Source organism: Lepidochelys kempii, chromosome 6 (genome assembly GCF_965140265.1).
Source record: "Lepidochelys kempii isolate rLepKem1 chromosome 6, rLepKem1.hap2, whole genome shotgun sequence".
NCBI lineage: Eukaryota > Metazoa > Chordata > Testudines > Cheloniidae > Lepidochelys > Lepidochelys kempii.
Window position 1 is genome coordinate 40210574 of NC_133261.1, and position 21298 is coordinate 40231871.

The 21298-nt window shown below is 41.3% G+C and overlaps 1 protein-coding gene across 1 annotated transcript in view; it reads right to left on the reverse strand.

Annotated features, from left to right (window-relative positions):
• Positions 1-21298, reverse strand: part of SPON1 (spondin 1) — a 316618-nt gene that overhangs the window by 13540 nt on the left and 281780 nt on the right. Inside the window, exon 8 of the mRNA XM_073347696.1 lies at positions 3783-3984. Within this exon, the coding sequence (XP_073203797.1) occupies positions 3783-3984 (202 nt within the window). The remainder of the gene's footprint in view (positions 1-3782; positions 3985-21298) is intronic.

Below are 21298 nucleotides of genomic sequence, written 5' to 3' on the forward strand. Positions count from 1 at the left end.
CATTAATTGAGCTCATATATATATATTGAATGCAAACTCACAGTTAATATAAAAATCAAACCACGATTGAATTCTTCTGTTGATCCCTAGCTAGTGTCTGATACACTTTGAAGTTTACCTGACCATGCTCAGAATGCGCTTCCAGGTCATAACTATTTCAGAACAGTGATGGTGTCTGATCTCAGAAAACAAACCAAATGGTTTGCTTTGCACATAATTGCATTGCATATTTGTCCTGCAGTCTGCCTCAAGGCATGAAAAACATGGAATGGCTAAAATGGAATGGAGAACACTTTTTTTTTCCTTCTTGGACGTTTGTTTTGTTTTACATCTGAGATCAGTCAAGAGGTCAGCAATAAAAACTTTGTATGTCTGAATATTGCCATAAAAACTCGTCACTGAAATGGGTAGAGAACTAGAGCAATAGCTAGAGAAGGGGTGGAAAATTTAGTATTGACAACTGTCTTTTACATCAACTTTGTTTTCTGACAAAAACAGAAAAAGTTTGTTAAAAATGTCCACTGTACATAAAAAATGTGTTTTGGGACAGTCACAAGTCCAAAATAATTTTTATTAGCAAACACAATTCTGTTTGGAACTAGAGAGTAAAATAAGGCATTATTTTAACTGTGTGAATTCTCAGGGAACATTCATCAACCTAATCACTTTTGGGGAATTTACAACATAAATATGAGCATCGTTAGTTACTTGTATTATGGTAATGCCTAGAAGTCCCAGCTGAGATTAGGGACCCATTGTGCTAGGAACCATACAAACATATAGTGAGAGACATAACTAATAAAAGGCAAGATGAAAAGAACAAGATCTTTAGATCTTCACCTGTATGCACTACTTTAATTACAAATTGCTTTAATTCTTTATATTAAATAGCACTAGCTTTTATAAATTATTAATCTATTTTTTGTCCTGATCCCTTTTTATACCAGAAGCCCAGGGTTTTGGAGTTAGTGGATTTCATGAATGGTGTCATATTTTACTGTTGGAGGATGAGTATAGTTAGCAGCCAGGTGGCAGGAGAGGCACATTTCATGTCAGCAACTGATGAGTGAACGTAATCTCCTGATTGCTTTGCTTTACCACAGAAGACAGGAATCTTCCACTCGATGCATACATTATTTTTGCTTGTTTGTTTCTTTCAAAACAGATTTACTGTATTGCAAACATAACCGTGCAGGGGACAGTGTAAGAACAGAAGAGATGCAGCTGAAAAATAATTCTGGTGATAAATGGAAAGGCAGGTCTGTGGAGGCACAAACATATAGGAATCAACCAAAAATCTCAACGGCATTTTCTCTCTGTGCAGTTACTCATGATCATTTAGGTAGCTGTAGTGTGATCACTCCACAACAGGATATCTGAGTCAGCTAAAACTTCAATTCTTTTGGTCCCCTACAATTCTGTTCACATATTTCTCAAGAATCTTATCTCGTCCACGCACTGAGGTGCACAAGTTCTTGTCCCCAATCATAATTTCTTTGCAAACCTTTAGGATGGTTCTTTATTCTATGTGCCTTCCCCCATGCTGTTGTTTTCTTTTTATTTCCTCCTTTTCCAAGAATTTTATCTGTTTTTGTAGCTACCTGTCTTTGCTACTGGGGCATAAAACTTTCTGGGAGATGTGGTTGGTTTTTGCTCAGCTTTTGTTGGCTGAGTCTATATGTTTAGCTCCATACACCATCCCAAGGATCACACAGATGCTGCACACTGTTCTCTTATATATCCATAGCTTGATATAGAGTAATTATTTCCTTGCTGGTACAGATTTTGTAACAGATAAGAAAATAAGAACGGCCATACTAGACCCTACAGGCTAGACTAGGCCATACAGACCAATGGTCCATCTAGCCCAATATCCTGTCTTCCAACAGTGGCCCATGCCACATGCTTCAGAGAGAATGAAAAGAACAGGACAATTATCATGTGATCCATCTTCTGTTGTGCAGTCCCAGGTTCTGGCAGTCAAAGGTTTAAGAATACCCACAGCATGGGGTCGTATCCCTGACCATCTTGGCTAATAGCCATTGACAAGCCTATTCCCCAGGAACTGATATAATTCTTTTTTGAACCAAGTTATACTTTTGGCCTTCAGAACATACCCTGGCAACAAGTTCCACAGATTGGCTATGCGTTATATGAAGAATTACTTCCTTATATTTGTTTATACTTGCTGCCTATTAATTTCATTGCATGACCCCTAGTTCTTGTGTTATGTAAAGAGGTAAATAAACCTTCCTTAGTCACTTTCTTCACACCATTCACGATTTTATAGTTGTCTATCATATCCTCCCTCAGTCTCTTTTCTAATTTAAAGTCCCAGTCTTTTAAATCTCTCCTTATATGTAAGCTGTCCCATACCCATAATCATTTTTGTTGCCCTTCTTTGTACTTTTTCCAATTCTCATTGTTTTTTTGTTTTGTTTTGTTTTTGAGATGGGATGACCAGAACTGCAAGCAGTATTCCAGGTGTGGGCTTACTATGGATTTATATAGTGGTATTGTGATATTTTCTGTCTTATTATCTATCCCTTTCCTAATGGCTCCTAATATTGTGTTAGCTTCTTGACTACCGCTGCACATGGAGCAAATGTTTTCAGAAACCTATCGATGATGACTCCAAGATCTCTTGTTTGAATGGTAGCAGCTAATTCAGACCCCGTCATTTTGTATTTATAGTTGGAATTGTTTTCTAATGTGCATGACTTTGCATTTATCAACACTGAGTTTCATCTGCCATTTTTTTGCCCAGTCACCCAGTTTTGTGAGATCCCTTTGTAACTATTCAGTCAGCTTTAGACTTAAGTATATTGATTAATTTTGTATTGTCTGTGAACTTTGCCACCTCACTGTTTACCCCCTTTTCCAGATCGTTCCCCAACATATCGTTTTCATCTGTGCGTCTGATAATACTGTAATTTACTATAGTTTCAACCAATTTTCCTGGTACTGAAGTTAGATTTACCAATCTGTAATTGCCAGGATCACCTCTGGAGCCTTTTTACAGTTAGGCATTACATTAGCTATTCTCCAGTCATCTGGTACAGATGCTGATTTAAACAGTAAGTTACATAACAGTTAACAGTTCTGCAGTTTCACATTTGAGTTCCTTCAGAACTTTTGGGTGAATACCACCTGGTCCTTGTGACTTATTACTGCTTAATTTATCATTTTGTTCCAAAATCTTTTGGTTCAGGTGTGTGGCTCTCCCTCGTGTCCTCTGCAGTGAAGATTGATGCAAATAATTCATTTAGGTTCTCCACAACAACCTTGTCTTCCTTGAGTGCTCCTTTAGTGCCTCAATCATCTCAATCAGCCCCACTGATTGTTTGGCGGGCTTCCTCTAGCCAAGTAATTGCTTTGGTCACCCAATGTTATTCTGTGTCCCAATATAATTGAGTTAAACTAGCACCCTGGGATTTTTGATGGCACATGGGTTAGTGTTAACACTTGTTGGGAAACTGAGTACTTATCTGTACCTAATTTTTAGTAACCTAAGTTCATTTTTCTTCAGAGAGCGGGGTCATCAGTGCACAACAATGTCACAAGAAGCATCTAAGAGCTCAGACTGGGGAAATCAGGCACAATAAAAGACAACAATTGCTACCAATGTCTGTTCCAATTGCCTTTCATTTTCCTATGGAAGGAATGATTTGCCGAATATTAAGAGGTTTTCACAAGTTGTGGATTATGAGCTTTCACTCTTAACAGCTATGTTAATTAAGGTAGAGCTTATGTTTTAAAGCCATTACAAGTATTACAACTACCTCATAGGTAACCCCACTGTCGGTACCAGCATCCCAGGGTATCAGATCCTGAACAACTTTCTGAACCCAGCCACAATCCTTGGTACAGAGGTCTTCGGCTGACAGGCCTACATTCCAATCAGGACTGGGGCCTAGCATGGTAAGGAAAGACATCAGGTGACGAGTCCTGTCCACAGAAAATTCAGCAGAGGGAGCAGCTCTCCTGCAAATAAGAAACAGGAAGATAAAGTTAACCGCTCAAGTAAAGTTTGCTATTTGAGCAGCAATGAGATTTGTTTAAATGGAGAAAAAATTAGTCAGCTCAGACACAACATGTATTTGAAATCTAGAGATAAACAGAGAGATGTGATAGGGTGAAGGCACAACCCAACTCTCATAAACTGTATCCTTTTCAGCAGTGAGACAGCCTTTGTGTATTATATAATGAAATGGCTCTTACTTCATTCAAGCATGTTTATGGTTTATTGTGTCTCAGTGGCTTGGAATTAAGAGTTGTGGCAAGTGTCCTTACTTCATAGTCATGTAACAAAAAAGCCTTGTCAATATGTTCTCATATACCATAACAAATTAAAAACTTCAAGCAACATAGTAGGAAGTACCATGAAGTAATATTCATTTTTGACTGTCAGGATATTTTTAATCAGCAATGCATTGTAGCTTCAATTTAAAAAGTGTCTAGAATTTGCAACTTAAAAAAATAATCATTAGTTAGATTTTCGTGCTCATGTGAGTGATTAACAGCACTGGCTAGACCAAGAGAATAATGCAGCCAGGCATTGTGCAAGTTTCTGCTAATATACATCAGTGATGATGTGCAAGCACCCCTACTTGTCCAATACTTGCCAAAGATTCTCTCAAGGAGAGACTGTTAATTATGTGGTGCTTTGTGCTGTAGACCAATAACTATCAAATTCCTATTCAACTGGAAACTAAAACCAAATCTGAGCCAAAATCTCCATTCACATGTAAAACACTAGAATATTAACTCATTTTCTCATCTTTCCTATGAACAGCAACTGCTAGGTTACTTTACATATAATTAGGGCTGTCAATTAATCACAGTTAGCTCACACAATTAACTCAAAAAAATTAATCACGATTAATCACACTGTTAAACAATAGAATACCAGTTGAAATGTATTAAATATTTTTGGATGTTTTTCTACATTTTCAAATATATTGATTTCAATTACAGCATGGAATACAAAGTGTACAGTGCTCATTTTATATTTTTTTTATTACAAATATTTGCACTGTAAACATCAGAAAAATAAATAGTATCTTTCAATGCACCTCATACAAGTACTGTAGTGTAATCTCTTTACTGTGAAAGTGTAACTTACAAATGTAGATTTTTTTGTAACATAACTGAACTCAGAAACAAAACAGTGTAAAACTTTAAAGCCTACAAGTCCACTCAGTTCTACTTCTTGTTCAGCCAATTGCTAAGCCCTGGTCTACACTAGGAGTTTAGGACGAATTTAGCAGCATTAAATCGATGTAAACATGCACCCGTCCACACAATGAAGCCCTTTTTTTTTTGACTTAAAGGGCTCTTAAAATTGATTTCCTTAATCCACCTCTGACAAGTGGATGAGCGCTCAAATTGGCCTTGCCAGGTTTGAATTTGGATGCAATTAGACGGTATTGGCCTCCGGGAGCTATCCCAGAGTGCTCTATTGGGACTGCTCTGGACAGCACTCTCAACTCAGATGCACTGGCCAGGTAGACAGGAAAAGGCTCACGAACTTTTGAATTTCAATTTCCTATTTGCATGGTCACCTGCAGCTTGCCACGGCGGCCAGAGCTCATCAGCAGAGGTGACCATGATGGAGTCCCAGAATCGCAAAAGAGCTCCAGCATGGACCGAATGGGAGGTACGGGATCTGATCGCTGTATGGGGAGAGGAATCCATGCTATCAGAACTCCGTTCCAGTTTTCGAAATGCCAAAACATTTGTCAAAATCTCAAGGGCATGAAGGACAGAGGCTATAACAGGGACCCGAAGCAATGCCATGTGAAACTTAAGGAGCTGAGACAAGCCTACCAGAAAACCAGAGAGGCAAACGGCCGCTCCGGGTCAGAGCCCCAAACATGCTGCTTCTATGATGAGCTGCATGCCATTTTAGGGGGTTCAGCCACCACTACCCCAGCCGTGTTGTTTGACTCCTTCAATGGAGATGGAGGCAACACAGAGGCAGGTTTTTGGGACGAGGAAGATGATGATGATGAAGTTGTAGTTAGCTCACAACAAGCAAGCGGAGAAACCGGTTTTCCCGACAGCCAGGAACTGTTTCTCACCCTGGACCTGGAGGCAGTCCCCCCCGGACCCACCCAAGACTGCCTCCCGGACCCGCCATGGGAAAAAAGGGACCTCTGGTGAGTGTACCTTTTAAAATAGTATACATGGTTTAAAAGCAAGCATGTTTAATGATTAATTTGCCCTGGCATTTGCGGCTCTCCTGGATGTACTCCCAAAGCCTTTGCAAAAGGTTTCTGGGGAGGGCAGCCTTATTCCGTCCACGATGGTAGGACACTTTACCACACCAGGCCAGTAGCACGTACTCGGGAATCATTGTAGAACAAAGCATTGCAGTGTATGTTTGCTGGCATTCAAACAACATCCGTTTTTTATCTCTCTGTGTTATCCTCAGGAGAGTGATATCATTCATGGTCACCTGGTTGAAATAGGGTGCTTTTCTTAAGGGGACATGCAGAGGTGCCCGTTCCTGCTGGGCTGTTTGCCTGTGGCTGAACAGAAATGTTCCCCGCTGTTAGCCGGGGGCGGGGGATGAGGGGCGGCAAAATGCGACCTTGGAACGAAAGCACATGTGCTGTGTATGTAATGTTAACAGCAAGGTTTACCGTGAAAGAGTGTAGCCATTGTTCTAGAAAATGTGTCTTTTTAAATACCACTGCCTCTTTTTTTTTTCCTCCACCAGCTGCATGTGTTTCAATGATCACAGGATCTTCTCCTTCCCAGAGGCTAGTGAAGATTAGAAGGTGAAAAAAACGCACTCGTGATGAAATGTTCTCTGAGCTCATGGTGTCCTCCCACACTGACATAGCACAGATGACTGCGTGGAGGCAGACAATGTCAGAGTGCAGGAAAGCACAATATGATCGGGAGGAGAGGTGGCGGGCTGAAGAGAGTAAGTGGAGGGCTGAAGAGAGGGCTGAAGCTCAAATGTGGCGGCAGCGTGATGAGAGGAGGCAGGATTCAATGCTGAGGCTGCTGGAGGATCAAACCAATATGCTCCAGCACATAACTGAGCTGCAGGAAAGGCAGCAGGAGCACAGACTGCTGCTACAGCCCCTGTGTAACCAACCACCCTCCTCTCCAAGTTCCATAGCCTCCTCACCCAGACACCCAAGAACGCGGTGGGGGGGCCTCCGGTCACCCAGCCACTCCACCCAGAGGACTGCCCAAGCAACAGAAGGCTGGCATTCAATAAGTTTTAAAGTTTTAAACTTTTAAAGTGCTGTGTGGCCTTGTCCTTCCCTCCTCCACCACCCCTCCTGGGCTACCTTGGTAGTTATCCCCCTGTTTGTGTGATGAATGAATAAAGAATGCATGAATATGAAGCAACAATGACTTTATTGCCTCTGCAAGCGGTGATCGAAGGGAGGAGGGGAGGGTGGTTAGCTTACAGGGAAGTAGAGTGAACCAAGGGGCGGTGGGTTTCATCATGGAGAAATAAACAGAACTTTGACACCGTAGCCTGGCCAGTCATGAAACTGGTTTTCAAAGCTTCTCTGATGCGCACCGCACCCTCCTGTGCTCTTCTAACTGCCCTGGTGTCTGGCTGTGCGAAACTGTGCAAAACCAGCACAGCAGCCAGGCGATTTGACTCAACCTCCCACCCCGCCATAAACATCTCCCCCTTACTCTCACGGAGATTGTGGCACAGCACAGCAAGCAGTAATAACAGCGGGAATATTGGTTTCACTGAGGTCTAACCGAGTCAGTAAACTGCGCCAGCGTGCTTTTAAACGTGCAAATGCACATTCTACCACCATTCTGCACTTGCTCAGTCTGTACTTGAACAGCTCCTGACTACTGTCCAGGCTGCCTGTGTATGGCTTCATGAGCCATGGCATTAAGGGGTAGGCTGGGTCCCCAAGGATAACTATAGGCATTTCAACGTCCCCAGTGGTAATTTTCTGGTCTGGGAATAAAGTCCCTTCTTGCAGCTTTTGAAACAGACCAGAGTTCCTGAAGATGCGAGCGTCATGTACCTTTCCCGGTCATCCCACGTTGATGTTGGTGAAACGTCCCTTGTGATCCACCAGTGCTTCTAGCACTATCGAAAAGTACCCCTTGCGGTTTATGTACTCGCTGGCTTGGTGCTCCGGTGCCAAGATAGGAACATGGGTTCCGTCTATGGCCCCACCACAGTTAGGGAATCCCATTGCAGCAAAGCCATCCACTATGACCTGCACATTTCCCAGGGTCACTACCCTTGATATCAGCAGATCTTTGATTGCGTTGGCTACTTGCATCACAGCAGCCCCTACAGTAGATTTGCCCACTCCAAATTGATTCCTAACTGACCGGTAGCTGTCTGGCGTTGCACGTTTCCACAGGGCTATTGCCACTCGCTTCTCAACTGTGAGGGTTGCTCTCATCTTGCTATTCTTGCGCCTCAGGGCAGGGGAAAGCAAGTCACAAAGTTCCATGAAAGTGCCCTTACGCATGCGAAAGTTTCACAACTACTGGGAATCGTCCCAGACGCACAACACTATGCGGTGCCACCAGTCTGTGCTTGTTTCCCGAGCCCAGAATTGGCGTTCCACTGCATGAACCTGGCCCATTAGCACCATGATGCCCACATTGCCAGGGCCCCTGCTTTGAGAGAAGTCTGTATCCATGTCCTCATCACTCATGTCACCACGCTGACATCGCCTACTCGCCCGGTATCGCTTTACCAGGTTCTGGTGCTGCATATACTGCTGGATAATGCATGTGGTGTTTAATGTGCTCCTAATTGCCAAAGTGATCTGAGCGGGCTCCATGCTTGCCGTGGTGTGGCGTCTGCACAGAAAAAAGGCGTGGAATGATTGTCTGACGTTGCCCTGACGAGATGGCTTACAGGGTTGGCTTACAGGGAATTAAAATCAACAAACGGGGTGGCTTCGTGAGAAACTGAATGGCCCTCTCAAGGATGGAACTCAAAACCTCAAGGATAGAACTCAAAACTGGGTTTGGCAGGCCATTGATTTCACAGAGGGAAGAAGGGAGGGAGGAGAAAATGAATACAAAACAAATCTGGTCTATTTCTTGTTTTGAGCCACTTCATCTATCTTTATACATCTTGCTGGCAGCAGACCATGCAGTACAACCGCTAGCCATCATCGTCTCCTGGGTGCTCGGCAGAAGACGGTGCACTATGACGACTAGCCATCATCTTCTGCTAGCTGCAGGTTAAAGGACAGTGCACTGCCGGTAGGACTCAATTGCCACGAGACAAAACAAGGGAAATGACCTGGCTGAGTCACTCCCATGTTTGCCCAGGACTACGTTGATGACGGCTACCAGTTAAAAGAGCACCCAGGACTACGTTGATGACGGCTACCAGTCATACGGCACTGTCTGCTGCCAAAAGGCAATAAAGTGCTGCTGTGTAGCAATGCAGTACCTCGTCTGCCAGCACCCAGGAGACATACAGAGACAGTTAGCTGAGCGGGCTCCATGCTTGCCGTGGTATGGCGTCTGCACAGGTAACTCAAGAAAAAAGGCGCAAAACGATTGTCTGCCCTTGCTTTCATGGAGGGAGGGAGGGAACGGGGGCCTGACGATATGTACCCAGAACCACCCGCCACAATATTTTAGCCCCATCAGGGACTGGGATTTCTACCCAGAATTCAGATGAGCAGCGGAGATTGCGGGAACTGTGAGATAGCCACCCACAGTGCAATGCTCCAGAAGTTGATGGTTGCCTCGGTACACACTCCGCCGACTACATGCACTTAGAGCACTTGTGTGGGGACACACACAATCAACTGTATAAAACCGCTTTTTACAAAACCGACTTCTATAAATTCGACCTAATTTCGTAGTGTAGTCATACCCTAAGACAAACAAGTTTGTTTACATTTACAGGAGATACTGCTGACTGCTTCTTATTTACAATGTCACCTGAAAGTGAGAAAAGATGTTCGCATGGCACTTTTGTAGCTGACATTGCAAGGTATTTATATGCCAGATATGCAAAACATTCATATGTCCCTTCATGCTTCAGCCACCATTCCAGAGGACATGCTTCCATCCTGATGATGCTCATTAAAAAACTAATGCGTTAATTAAATTTGTGACTGAACTTCTTAGGGGGAGAACTGTATGGCTCCTGTTCTGTTTTACCTGCATTCTGCCATATATTTCATGTTATAGCAGTCTCGGATGATGACCCAGCACATGTTCATTTTAAGAACACTTTCACAGCAGATTTGACAAAACACAAAGGGTAACAATGTGAGATTTATAAGGATAGGTACAGCACTCGACCCAAGGTTTAAGAATCTGAAGTGCCTTCCAAAATCTGAGAGGGAGGAGGTATAGAGAATGTTTTCAGATGTCTTAAAAGAGCAACACTCCGATGTGGAAACTACAGAACCCGAACCACCAAAAAAGAAAATCAACCTGCTGCAGGTGGCATCTGACTCAGATGATGAAAATGAACATGCGTGGGTCTGCTCTGCTTTGGATCGTTATCGAGCAGAACCCATCATGGGCATGAATGCATGTCTTCTGGAATGGTGGTTGAAGCATGAAGAGACATATGAATCTTTGGTGCATCTGGCACGTAAATATGTTGTGAAGCCAGCTGCAACAGTGCCATGCAAATGCCTGTTCTCACTTTCAGGTAACATTGTAAACAAGACATGGGCAGCATTATCTCCTGAAAATTGTAACCAAACTTGTTTGTCTGAGCGATTGGCTGAAGTAGGACTGAGTGGACTTGTAGGTTCTAAAGTTTTACATTTTTATTTTTGAACGCAGTTATTTTTTGTACATATTTCTACATTTGTAAGTTCAACTTTCATTATAAAGTGATTGCACTGCAGTACTTGTATTAGTACTTGTAATTGAAATGTACTATTTCTTTTGTTTTTTACAGTGCAAATATTTGTAATAAAAATAAATATAAAGTGAGCACTGTACACTTTGTATTGTGTTGTAATTGAAATTAATATATTTGAAAATGTAGAAAACACCCAAAAATATTTAAATAAATGGTATTATATTATTGTTTAACAGTGCGATTAATAGTGCAATTAATCACGTGATTAATTTTTTTCTTGCTCATTACTATGACTCAAATCTGGCAATTCTAGTCAGTGAAAACTTTCTGACATCAGCAGAGGGGATTACTTTTGTTACATGCTTGAGACCAAGGCAGACTCTTCATTTTCTTTCACTCCTATACCAAAGCAATCTCTGTTTGATGGGCATTTGAAGATTACAAGATATTTTTGCTCTAATTCTTGCTACTCTTCTTCTGCCTGCCTTTTCTGGGTCATTGCATTTCTTCCCCAGTCAGTGGAAGTTTACTTTTTCCATTGGTGCTCTTATCACTGAAAAAAATGTAGTGACTAATTTGCATATTTCTCCTAAATTTTACCGTGGCTCCTAGAACTCCTAGTACATTAAGAATCGTAACAGACCAAATACATTTTTCTCTATTACTTTTCCTTAAGTATATATGGTTCAGAACTCAAGTTTCAAACTTGATTGCCCACGTTAGGGTGCCCAGTTCCCCATTTGAGAACCCAATAACAGATAGAGGTGGCCTAACATAAGAAGAGGGCTCCAAAGTTTCTTTACCTCAAGAAAATTAACAGTAATGTGTTTGGTTTTGGTTGTTCTTAGTCCTGAGCGCATAGAGCTATTCCTATGCTGTTCATATGCTTTATGGTATAAAGTGTTTATTGGATTTTCTTATAGACCCCAAATAGAAAACTTTCCAACTGTTTGGTGAAATATCTGAGTGCTTTATTAAGGGGTGGATTCATATGACCTGACTCTTGTTAGGTACCACTCTAGATCGAATAGTACCTTAAAAGACAAGTCAATGTGAGGAAATGTATCACAATCTGGTCTGAATGAAATATTTCTGATAAAACATACCTGTAAGTCGTACAGGAGCAATCACTCCTAAACAACCTGCCAATTGCCATGGATAACTAATGACTGTTATCTGCGTATCAGAAACACCTCAATTTTCCCTATCAGAATTATGGTGAATACTGTGATAATTGAGGTAACCTTATCTACTGCGTTTATCTAGGGCAAAATTAATCAGTTTTAAAGGCAAGCACTATACAGTATAAATAATGAATATATGGCCATTTTGTGCACAGTCACAATATGAAACTTGTCATCTTGTCTTTGGCTTTCTTTCATTTCAGGTCCTGATGGAGGCATTCACACACATGCCCTTCAGACTCAGACAACAATGAGAAGTAGACTCTGTCCTAGTGGTTGAAGACAGATGATTAGAAATCCACAACAAAGGATATTTCAGACACATTTTGATGGAAACCTTTTGTAAATTGCTATTCCCTGTTATAAGTTCATGGCAGTAGAGTTGGATCTTTGTTTGAATCCACTGTTAGAAAAGTAAATATTAATCATGTTCTCAAAATAATATAAAGTCAATCAACTGCACATTTGAGACTAACTAAATCAATATTGAACCTGTTTATAAGTCTTTGTGAACACTTTGCTAGTAAGATATTTGCTCTTTTCGTACAGATTTCTGTTATTTCACACATACTGTATAATATTGTTTAATAATAATATTTGGCACTTCATCTTCAAAGCCCTTTGCAAACATTAATTATGCCTTAGCTCCCTGGGCGATGGCGTATACCTTGGAGGATTAGTATCAAAGAACAGGAATTGTGAAGATGACATAAAATGAAGAATCTAGCTAGCTGCTACTGTGTGTGGAAAACTCTGCAAGATCTGGAAGGCTAATGACACTGAGATAAAAAGAAAAAAAAATCAGTTTAGATGAGACAACTGTCATGCCTACACTTTTGAACAGGCTGGAATGCTGGAATATGAGGAAACACAATGAACAAAAGATTTCAACTGCAGACATGAACTGGCTGAGGGGCATACTGATTGTTTCAAGACTGCAGAAAATAAAAAAAGAAGTGATAATGTAACCCACACACCACCTGATGTGGTGGTCTGTCCCATCTAGTGGCACAGAGACCACTTAGAGATTAATGGCTTTTAGCTCATGCGGTAGAGGCTTATGCACTAAACTCCAGAGGGCCCCAGGTTCGATTCTGCCCACCGACGACTGGGGTTTGTGGTGTTACAATAAGAAAATGGCTAGGGCACGAAATAATGCTAATACAGAAGATTCAAGAAAGATGACTATGATGGTTTGGATATGCCAAGAATGGACTTGGGAAGGATGCCATACCTGGCGATACATACTAGACCATAAGGATCTAGTAATAGAGGAAAACTGAAGAGGTGTTGGATAGACACAGTGAAGAATGACACAGAACAAAAAGGTTTCAAGTTTAAAAAGCCAGAAAGCTGGTACAAGACGGAAAGTGGTGGACAGACTTCATTTGTCCCACTATCACTGTTGAGAGAATGGCCACGAATCAAAGTAGTAGTAGGTAAGTAGCTATTATGCCCATTTTATAGGCAAAGAGGTTGGTGCCTTTTACCACCACACTTTTCAGAAAACAGCTGATAAATTCCATTGTACAATATCATGTAAGGTTGATCATTTATTATTTGCTTTTATACACAGAGTGTGGTGCTAAATCCTTCCCTGACATTCTTGTACTTAATTGCACAGGATGTAAGTTCTCCATATTAGAGCTAGGCAAATTTTGGTTTTGGACAAATAGCTTTTTCACAAAAAAATGCAATTTTGGGTTGCCTGAAACTGTTAGTGAATTCACGTCAAATTCAGCAAATTTTGTTTTCCATTTTTTTCTGGCAAAAACAATTTCCAAAAAAGTTAAAAAGTTTTGACTTTTTGTTTTGAAACCAATCCTTTTGAAATGTAGCTAAATTCAACTAAACAAACAAACAAAGGGTAAAAAACACTTCTCAAACCAAAACAAACTTGTTTGGGGTCAAACAAAATGTTTTGTTAAGCCCTAAATAATTTTTTCCCCCGTTTGGCTACCAAACTGAAAAATCACTTATTCTTCCAGCTCTACTGCATAGTCCAATGTCAGTTACCACAACGTATCTGCCCAGAACGTAAACCAGAGCAGAATCTGGCCCACACTGTGTATGAGAATATAAGACATGACTAAGCAAGCTACCAGGATAGGTCATGTTATAGCTGATAGTTATTTTCTGAACAGTCTGATGGTGAGGGAAGTCCTAGGTTTTAATCCTGGCTGTGCCACTGATTTGTTGCATTGCATTGAGTAAATCACTGTAAATTACTGTTATCCATAGAACAATTTAGCCCTATAACAAAGAAATACTTTCTCTGTCCACTCTTGCTGTCAGATTAGTTTGGCTGTCCTTTTGATTTAATTCTAGAAATTATCATGTAATTAGCACATTGATATATTGCATTAATGTGAATGTTGTACACAAAACCACACCCACAAATTATTGCAGTGACTACTCTGTCCCAAGCGTACAGAACATAGCTCCCTGCAGAGACTACGGGACATGGCTGAGCATTTGGCTGGAGGAACTTACTCAAGGAGATTCATACACTTTAAAGCCAGTTCGCAATGAAAGACAATGCACCTAGTCTGAGATCCTGTAACATAAGGGTATGCACTGGTAGAAGTACAGAAAATGCCCTTGAATAAATATGGCACATGAGAACTAGAAATGATCCCAAACCAAAACACTTGCACTTTTGGAAAGTTTTGATCCAGATACAAATTTCATGACAAGCCCCATTATCAATGGCTCAAGCCAAACCCCTAGATATGAACACTAGACACTGGGACACAACATATCCTGATCTGAACTTTCTGGCTAAAGGCATCCCTTTGATAACACATTAGCTTGGACATTTTAAAAGTTTATCATCTGAGATGCAGAATTAAAAGATTATTTTAAGTACATTATCAGACAAATTATTTGTGGAGCTTGTTCCTCCCTACTGCTAATTTTGTTATAACTGGTAGTAGAATATTCATTGCAAATTTGGACCACATTTCAATAATGTTGCCAAAGCATTCGACATTTGTACACTATTTCTAGGGCAACTGTCATTCAGAAGGGGAGGTGGGTTACTCTAAGACATGGGTAATGATCACTGTCTATGTGTAAGTGGGGGTAATGTCTCATGTTTTTAAAGTGGAAAGTTTTAAAACTTTCTACTGACCACAGAAATAAAGATTTTGTAATACTGACTAGAAACCAAATCCTTCCCCTCCACAGCATTGCCAAAACATCTGAATCCTGGCCTGAAGCATTTTCTTGTTATAGTGCTAATTATTTAGTGCATTAAAGCACACAAGTTGGAAAAAAACAAATGTTAGCTGGAACAGATCTACAAGGTAACTCAGTTGTTCATATGGGAGCAACGGTAGGACTGCTGTCTGCTTTCTAGTGCTTTAGGATTCCATTACTTCTCTTAGATGGTTGTTCCACCTTTCAAAAGATCTCATCATTTAGAAGATTTTCCCGATGGCCACCTTAAATTTACTTTATTTCACTTCACTTATGAATGTAGTCAGATGTGCCTCCATGTCTCGAAGTGAAAAGCCAACACAATTATTCACTTCACACATTTCTAAACTCTTATCCTTGCACTTCTTGGGTCTGGTAGTGTTATTCTTCAACGGATGATGACATCATTGAAAGAAGATCTTATCACATCCAGTAATATAATGTAAATGGATCATTTCACAGTAAGAATCTACCATAGTTTTAACATTAAACAATCTCTGTTAATTATGTGTTCTAAATGAAGCAGATGGAACCAAAATGGTGTAATCCAGGATGTAAATGAGCTCTCCCCTGCCATCTATTGATGTGCTGAAGGAAAAGGAGCACGCTATATTTGCATAAACACATGTACTTTGCCTAGGTGACCAATTTTTGCTGTTTGGGATTAAAATTCACTTTAGACTTGAATGTAGGAGTAATGAAATGTTATCCTTATTGTATGCCTTTAAGGGGGTCACCCTAAATGAAAAGTTTCAGACTAGCAGCCGTGTTAGTCTGTATCCTTTACTTGTATCCTCACACCTTCTTGTCAACTGTCTAAATGGGCCATCTTGATTATCACTACAAAAGTTTTTTTCTCCTGCTGATAATAGCTCACCTTAACTAATTAGCCTCTCACAGTTTGTATGGCAACTTCCAACTTATCTGTCTGTGTATATATATATATATTCTTACTATATGTTCCACTGTATGCATCCGATGAAGTGCGCTGTAGCCCACGAAAGCTTACGCTCTAATAAATTTGTTAGTCTCTAAGGTGCCACAAGTACTCTTGTTTCTAAATGAAAATTTACTTGCTAAGTCAGGGGTAGTAATGCAACATCCAAGTGAAAGTCAGAGGGGGCGTAGGGACAGGTGTTCTTACCATGGATGCTGTTGAAAGAGTTCTATATACAATTGGACCCTCCTGCGCTGGTCAGACCCAGTTCAGTGTCCTTGGTTCTGCTCAGTGATTAGAGCTGAAACCACTGATGAACACATGGGGGGGGGAGGGGGGAGGAAACACATGGGGACAGTGTCACAATGCAGAGAATGCAGCTGAAGTGAGGTTCCCCATTACTCGATGAAATCACTAAGAGGTGAAAACACTAAGAATTGGGCTAAGTAGTGGAACCTCAGAACATGGCATCACTGTTAGAGGCAGAGGCAGCAGAGAAGTTGATGAACAACAGTGAAGGTGACAGAAGCAAAGGCAGTAGCAAGTTACAAGTGATGGCAGAGAACCCCTGACAGCAGGAGCAGCAGAGTAATTGCTTGAGTTCCCCTTCAGGGTCATCTGTTGCTGTTTCACCATGCAAGGTGGGAAAGTGAGACAAAGGATTACTGTCCAAGATACTGTGGGGCAAGTGTTTACTTATGGTTTGCCGCCTTTTGAATCATTGTTGTGGTGTTTCTCCAAGTTAATGCAGAATTCCCACTCCCTTTTATTAAAAGTTTTCTTTTGTTATACACAGACTCAGTGCTTTTGAGTGGGGAAGTATTGCCTCTTAGAGGTGCATAGGGGTAATGTTTAATTTTTCTGGATTTCTGGGTTGGGGCTCAAGTCTTGGTGGGGGGGCTCAGTTCTTTTTTGTAATGATAAGAGGAATCCTTAGAATGGATACCTAATCCAGTCCTTGTTACTTCCAGCACCATCTGGCAGAAGGGTTACAAGGGGAACAGAATTTTCTTTCCACATTGATGTTAACCTTTCTCTCAGTAAAAAGCAAATATTACTCTTCCATTACCCCACCTAAGAAAAAAAAAGTAATTTCAAAAAAGTTTCCTCCAGTGAAACTTGGATCCTGTTTTGTAGTGCCCACGAAGTCAAAGGTTCAAAACTGAGTCTCACTTTCCGTGAGACACGTATACAGAGAAAGAACAAATTGCAAAGCAAGTCCAACCTCCCCGCTCCCTGATAAAGCTAGGTGACAACTTTGATTCTAAAGCTACGTCTGGGATTTCCCCCATCTGTAGTTTTCAGCAGACACAGTATTTTTCCACAGTGGGGTTGAATCTCACTGCTACTGCTGTCAATTCCTGTCACATAATGCTGCATGAAGGAAAGAAACAGATATTGCCCTGCATTCTAATTTTCTTATTCACCCTCTCCAGTCTGTTTTTTCAGCTCTCACTGTGATTTGGCCCACCACTGGCTATTGGAGTTGTGCAGTAGGTTTCCCATGCAGGGCAAGACCAGTGAACACTGTTTTTCTTCAGTTTCCAAAAACGGTTAAAAGCAACACAAAAGTGTTTTTACTTTGTGAGGTTTGCAATAGGTGATAAAACTACTGTTACTTACATCACTGAAGTAGGGAAATGGGGCAGGCACTGACAATCCAATGGAAAATCGCATTTACTCCTATGTGTACTAGCATTTACAGGGATACTACTGAGAGCTTGGTGAGGAGAAATGATTCTGAGTGTGGAGGAATCCTGAATACTGGGCAGAAATATTGAAAACAATATTATACAGGACAAAACCTGCTACACCAAAAGTATATTTTTGATGGTGGTTCTTGTTTTATTACTCTATTAGAATATGAAGGAAACAGGAGGATGAGTAGGGAACTGAAGTCTTTGGGACTGAGGGGGTACGAATTTGCTGACCGCAAACACAATAAAAAGGTGAAGCTAATAACGTTAATAGTTTTCGCATACAGTCTTGTTATTTATTGAATGCGGACAGTGTGCTCAAAGATGTACCAAACACAGATGGTGATACATCCCCCGCCTCAGGGACTTGAGAATCTAAAATAATATTACCTTTCATCTAAGCATTATGAGCAAAGTCAAAAGCGTGGCAGGTGCTTTTGCTGCAGTAATGGAGAGAAACTTGAGTCTTAAAGAACTTTAGTGATGTTGAGGTGACTATGGGTCCTTGATAATTGTCACAGCCTCCATTTTGGTTGTGGCTAAAGAATGATGCCAGTGTGAGTAAGTGGGAGAATGGGAAGGGGAGAAAGAGACGTGTAAGTTTGTTATGATAGTTGTTATTATATTGGAAAGGACTTCCAGCTCAGGTGGCAGAGTCAAATACTATTGGTTTATCTGGGGAAAACCAATGTAATGGAGTCTATGGAATGTAATCAGCTAAAAGGGGTATTTGGCAGTTTTGTAATAGCTGGCGCTGCTCCCTCTCTAGGGTTATTGACAGGGCTGGATTAAGGCATCAGCATTATAGACCAGTTCCTAGGGCCCAGCTCCTAGAATCACACCATTACATCGGAATCTGAGATTTAATTTAAACAAATGGTAAATTCTGAGCCCTCACGGATATGAAGAAAAACTTAAAAGCATGATTTGGGTGTGACTGATGCAGAGATATCCACCTGAGTGTGCGGACAGCCTGAAATAATAGCTCTGAGATATGAACTGCACCACGCATTTCTACGGGTCATTAACTCCAAGACCCATTATTTTGGGATGCTTAATCAACACCACCTCAGCAGCGGCCTGTGGGGGTGTCAGGAGCAGAAGAGTACAGTGAGCCAAGCCTTTTCTCTCCACAGCTCGGATATGCCAGCAGTCAGGCTGTGAGTACTGGGAGCCAGCCCTGCTGCCCCCATGCCCCCCCCCCGCTGATCCAGAGGCAAAAGGGCCTCTGCTGCCACCCCTGAATGGGGAGTAAGGGGCCCCATACCCCTGCCCCTCACCCTCTGTGTGGGAGTCCCTGTCACTTGCACTCCAAGTGATGAGGTGAAATCCTCATGGTGTGCGTCGTGTCCTGGCTTGCCTTCATTGGCAGAGGGAATTTTTTGCTACTCAGAAAAATTTCCCCAAGTCCCCAGGGTGGATATTTCAATGTGTTCCTGTGGGTTTGGTGTGTTTTCTCCCTTCTCTGACACATTTTTGAAAAAATTTTTACAGTGTTTACAATATAACTTTTTAACATGGTAGTTACAGGATGTAATGACAGTATTATCAAACTGATTCTAAGCATGAAGGGCTCATGGACTGTCTTGGTTTTACACAACTAGGAAATTATGTGCATCATGTCAGACAATTCACCAAAAAGAACTACCTCAGCAACACAGATAAGATACTTTAATGTGAGCTCCCAATGGCAACTTACAAGTCCCTATTACAGCACAGACTGAAACACAATACTGAAGTAACTGCTTAGATAGCCTCTAGGAAAAGAACTTGAGTAGAGCTAAATAAATCAAAGTGTCAACTCTAGTAATGCAGGTTTCAGAGTAGCAGCCGTGTTAGTCTGTATTCGCAAAAAGAAAAGGAGTACTTGTGGCACCTTAGAGACTAACCAATTTATTTGAGCATGAGCTTTCATGAGCTACAGCTCACTTCATCCACTGAATGCATCCGATGAAGTGAGCTGTAGCGCACAAAAGCTCATGCTCAGATAAATTGGTTAGTCTCTAAGGTGCCACAAGTCCTCCTTTTCTTTCCAGTAATGCAGTTACTAGGAGACTGTACATCTAGAAGTCCTAGGCTGACTGTGCCTCTTCTCACAATACCTAACAGCTTCTTGGGAGTCGGTTAGCACACATTAGCAGTCCTCAGTAAATACCTTCTTCTGTGTCTCTTGGCAGCACACCAGCAAGCTAAAGGTGAAAGGGTTCTCCTTACCCCATGATGTATCCCCGGAGCTATCCAGTACCTGGACTAAACTATTTATAAGAAGTTTGCCTCCAGTATCCCTTGGGATGGAATTTAGAGTGAGATTAAATCTGGTGAATCATGGTATCCAGTATAAAAGCATGGCAGTAGCTACAGAAACATCACTTGGTGCTAATACAAGAATATAGACACTCTTCCATTCTTCTGTAGGCGGTATGTGGGGGAATCAGCTGATCACGAGACAAGGAAACCTGCATGCCCACTGGACACTGTAAAAGAATTAACCATTATACTAGAGGCTTAGTCAACAAAACAGGCATCTTTGTACTCAAAAACGCTCGCTTCTTCAAGAGGACAGCTCCCAAGTGACTGGTTGAAAGAGGTGTTTATTCAGAGGTGTGGTTGATTTTTCACTAACACAAATGCCACGATGCATCCGATGAAGGGAGCTGTAGCTCACGGAAGCTCACGCTCAAATAAATGGGTTAGTCTCTAAGGTGCCACAAGTCCCCCTGTTCTTTTTGCGAATGCCACTGTGTGAATGGAAGCACATCTCACATATTGCTGTTCTTGAACTGCTAGCTCTATAGTTCCCAGCAGCACCTACACTAAATCAATTTTTATTGCCTAAAACTTAAAGAATATGACATCCTGGAATCACGTACCAGGAAAAAACCAACCTCTTCATGAGAAGAAAGGAAATGAACAAGGTCTGGAATCGAGTGTAAAACACTGATCCTAAAACCCAGCAGCTGACAGAACAAATAAGACAGCATACTAGGAAAAGCGTTCAGAAAGCCATGTAGAAGAAAAGAAACATCAAAAGGAAAAACACAGAATTTTATCAGCAGACATTGACACCTGAACATCAAGATAGCATTTCATAGTCACAGAAAGAGGGAGAAGCCTGCTTGGAGAATGCATTTAAGCAGAACTTCAGAAGTTTCCAAATCAGGTGAGCGTTTATCCTGCTGAATAATTTAAACAGGGATGTGCCCCCAGAAGACTCAGCAAAAGTAAACAATTAGAAAAAGATGAACATGGAGTCAATAAAATATGACTTGACACTCATATAAAGAGGAAGAAAAGTATTTAATGTTAAGCTGTTATCAACATTGTCTCTCACAGGCCCAACTTAAAGGAGGCAACAGTAAGGCTTTGGAAATTTTGTTTCATAGTAAAGGTAATAAAAGAAGGCTGCACAAACTCTTGGTCACCTACCTTTCAGGCTCCCAAAAGAGCTTGATAAAAACACTGACACTCAAAAACA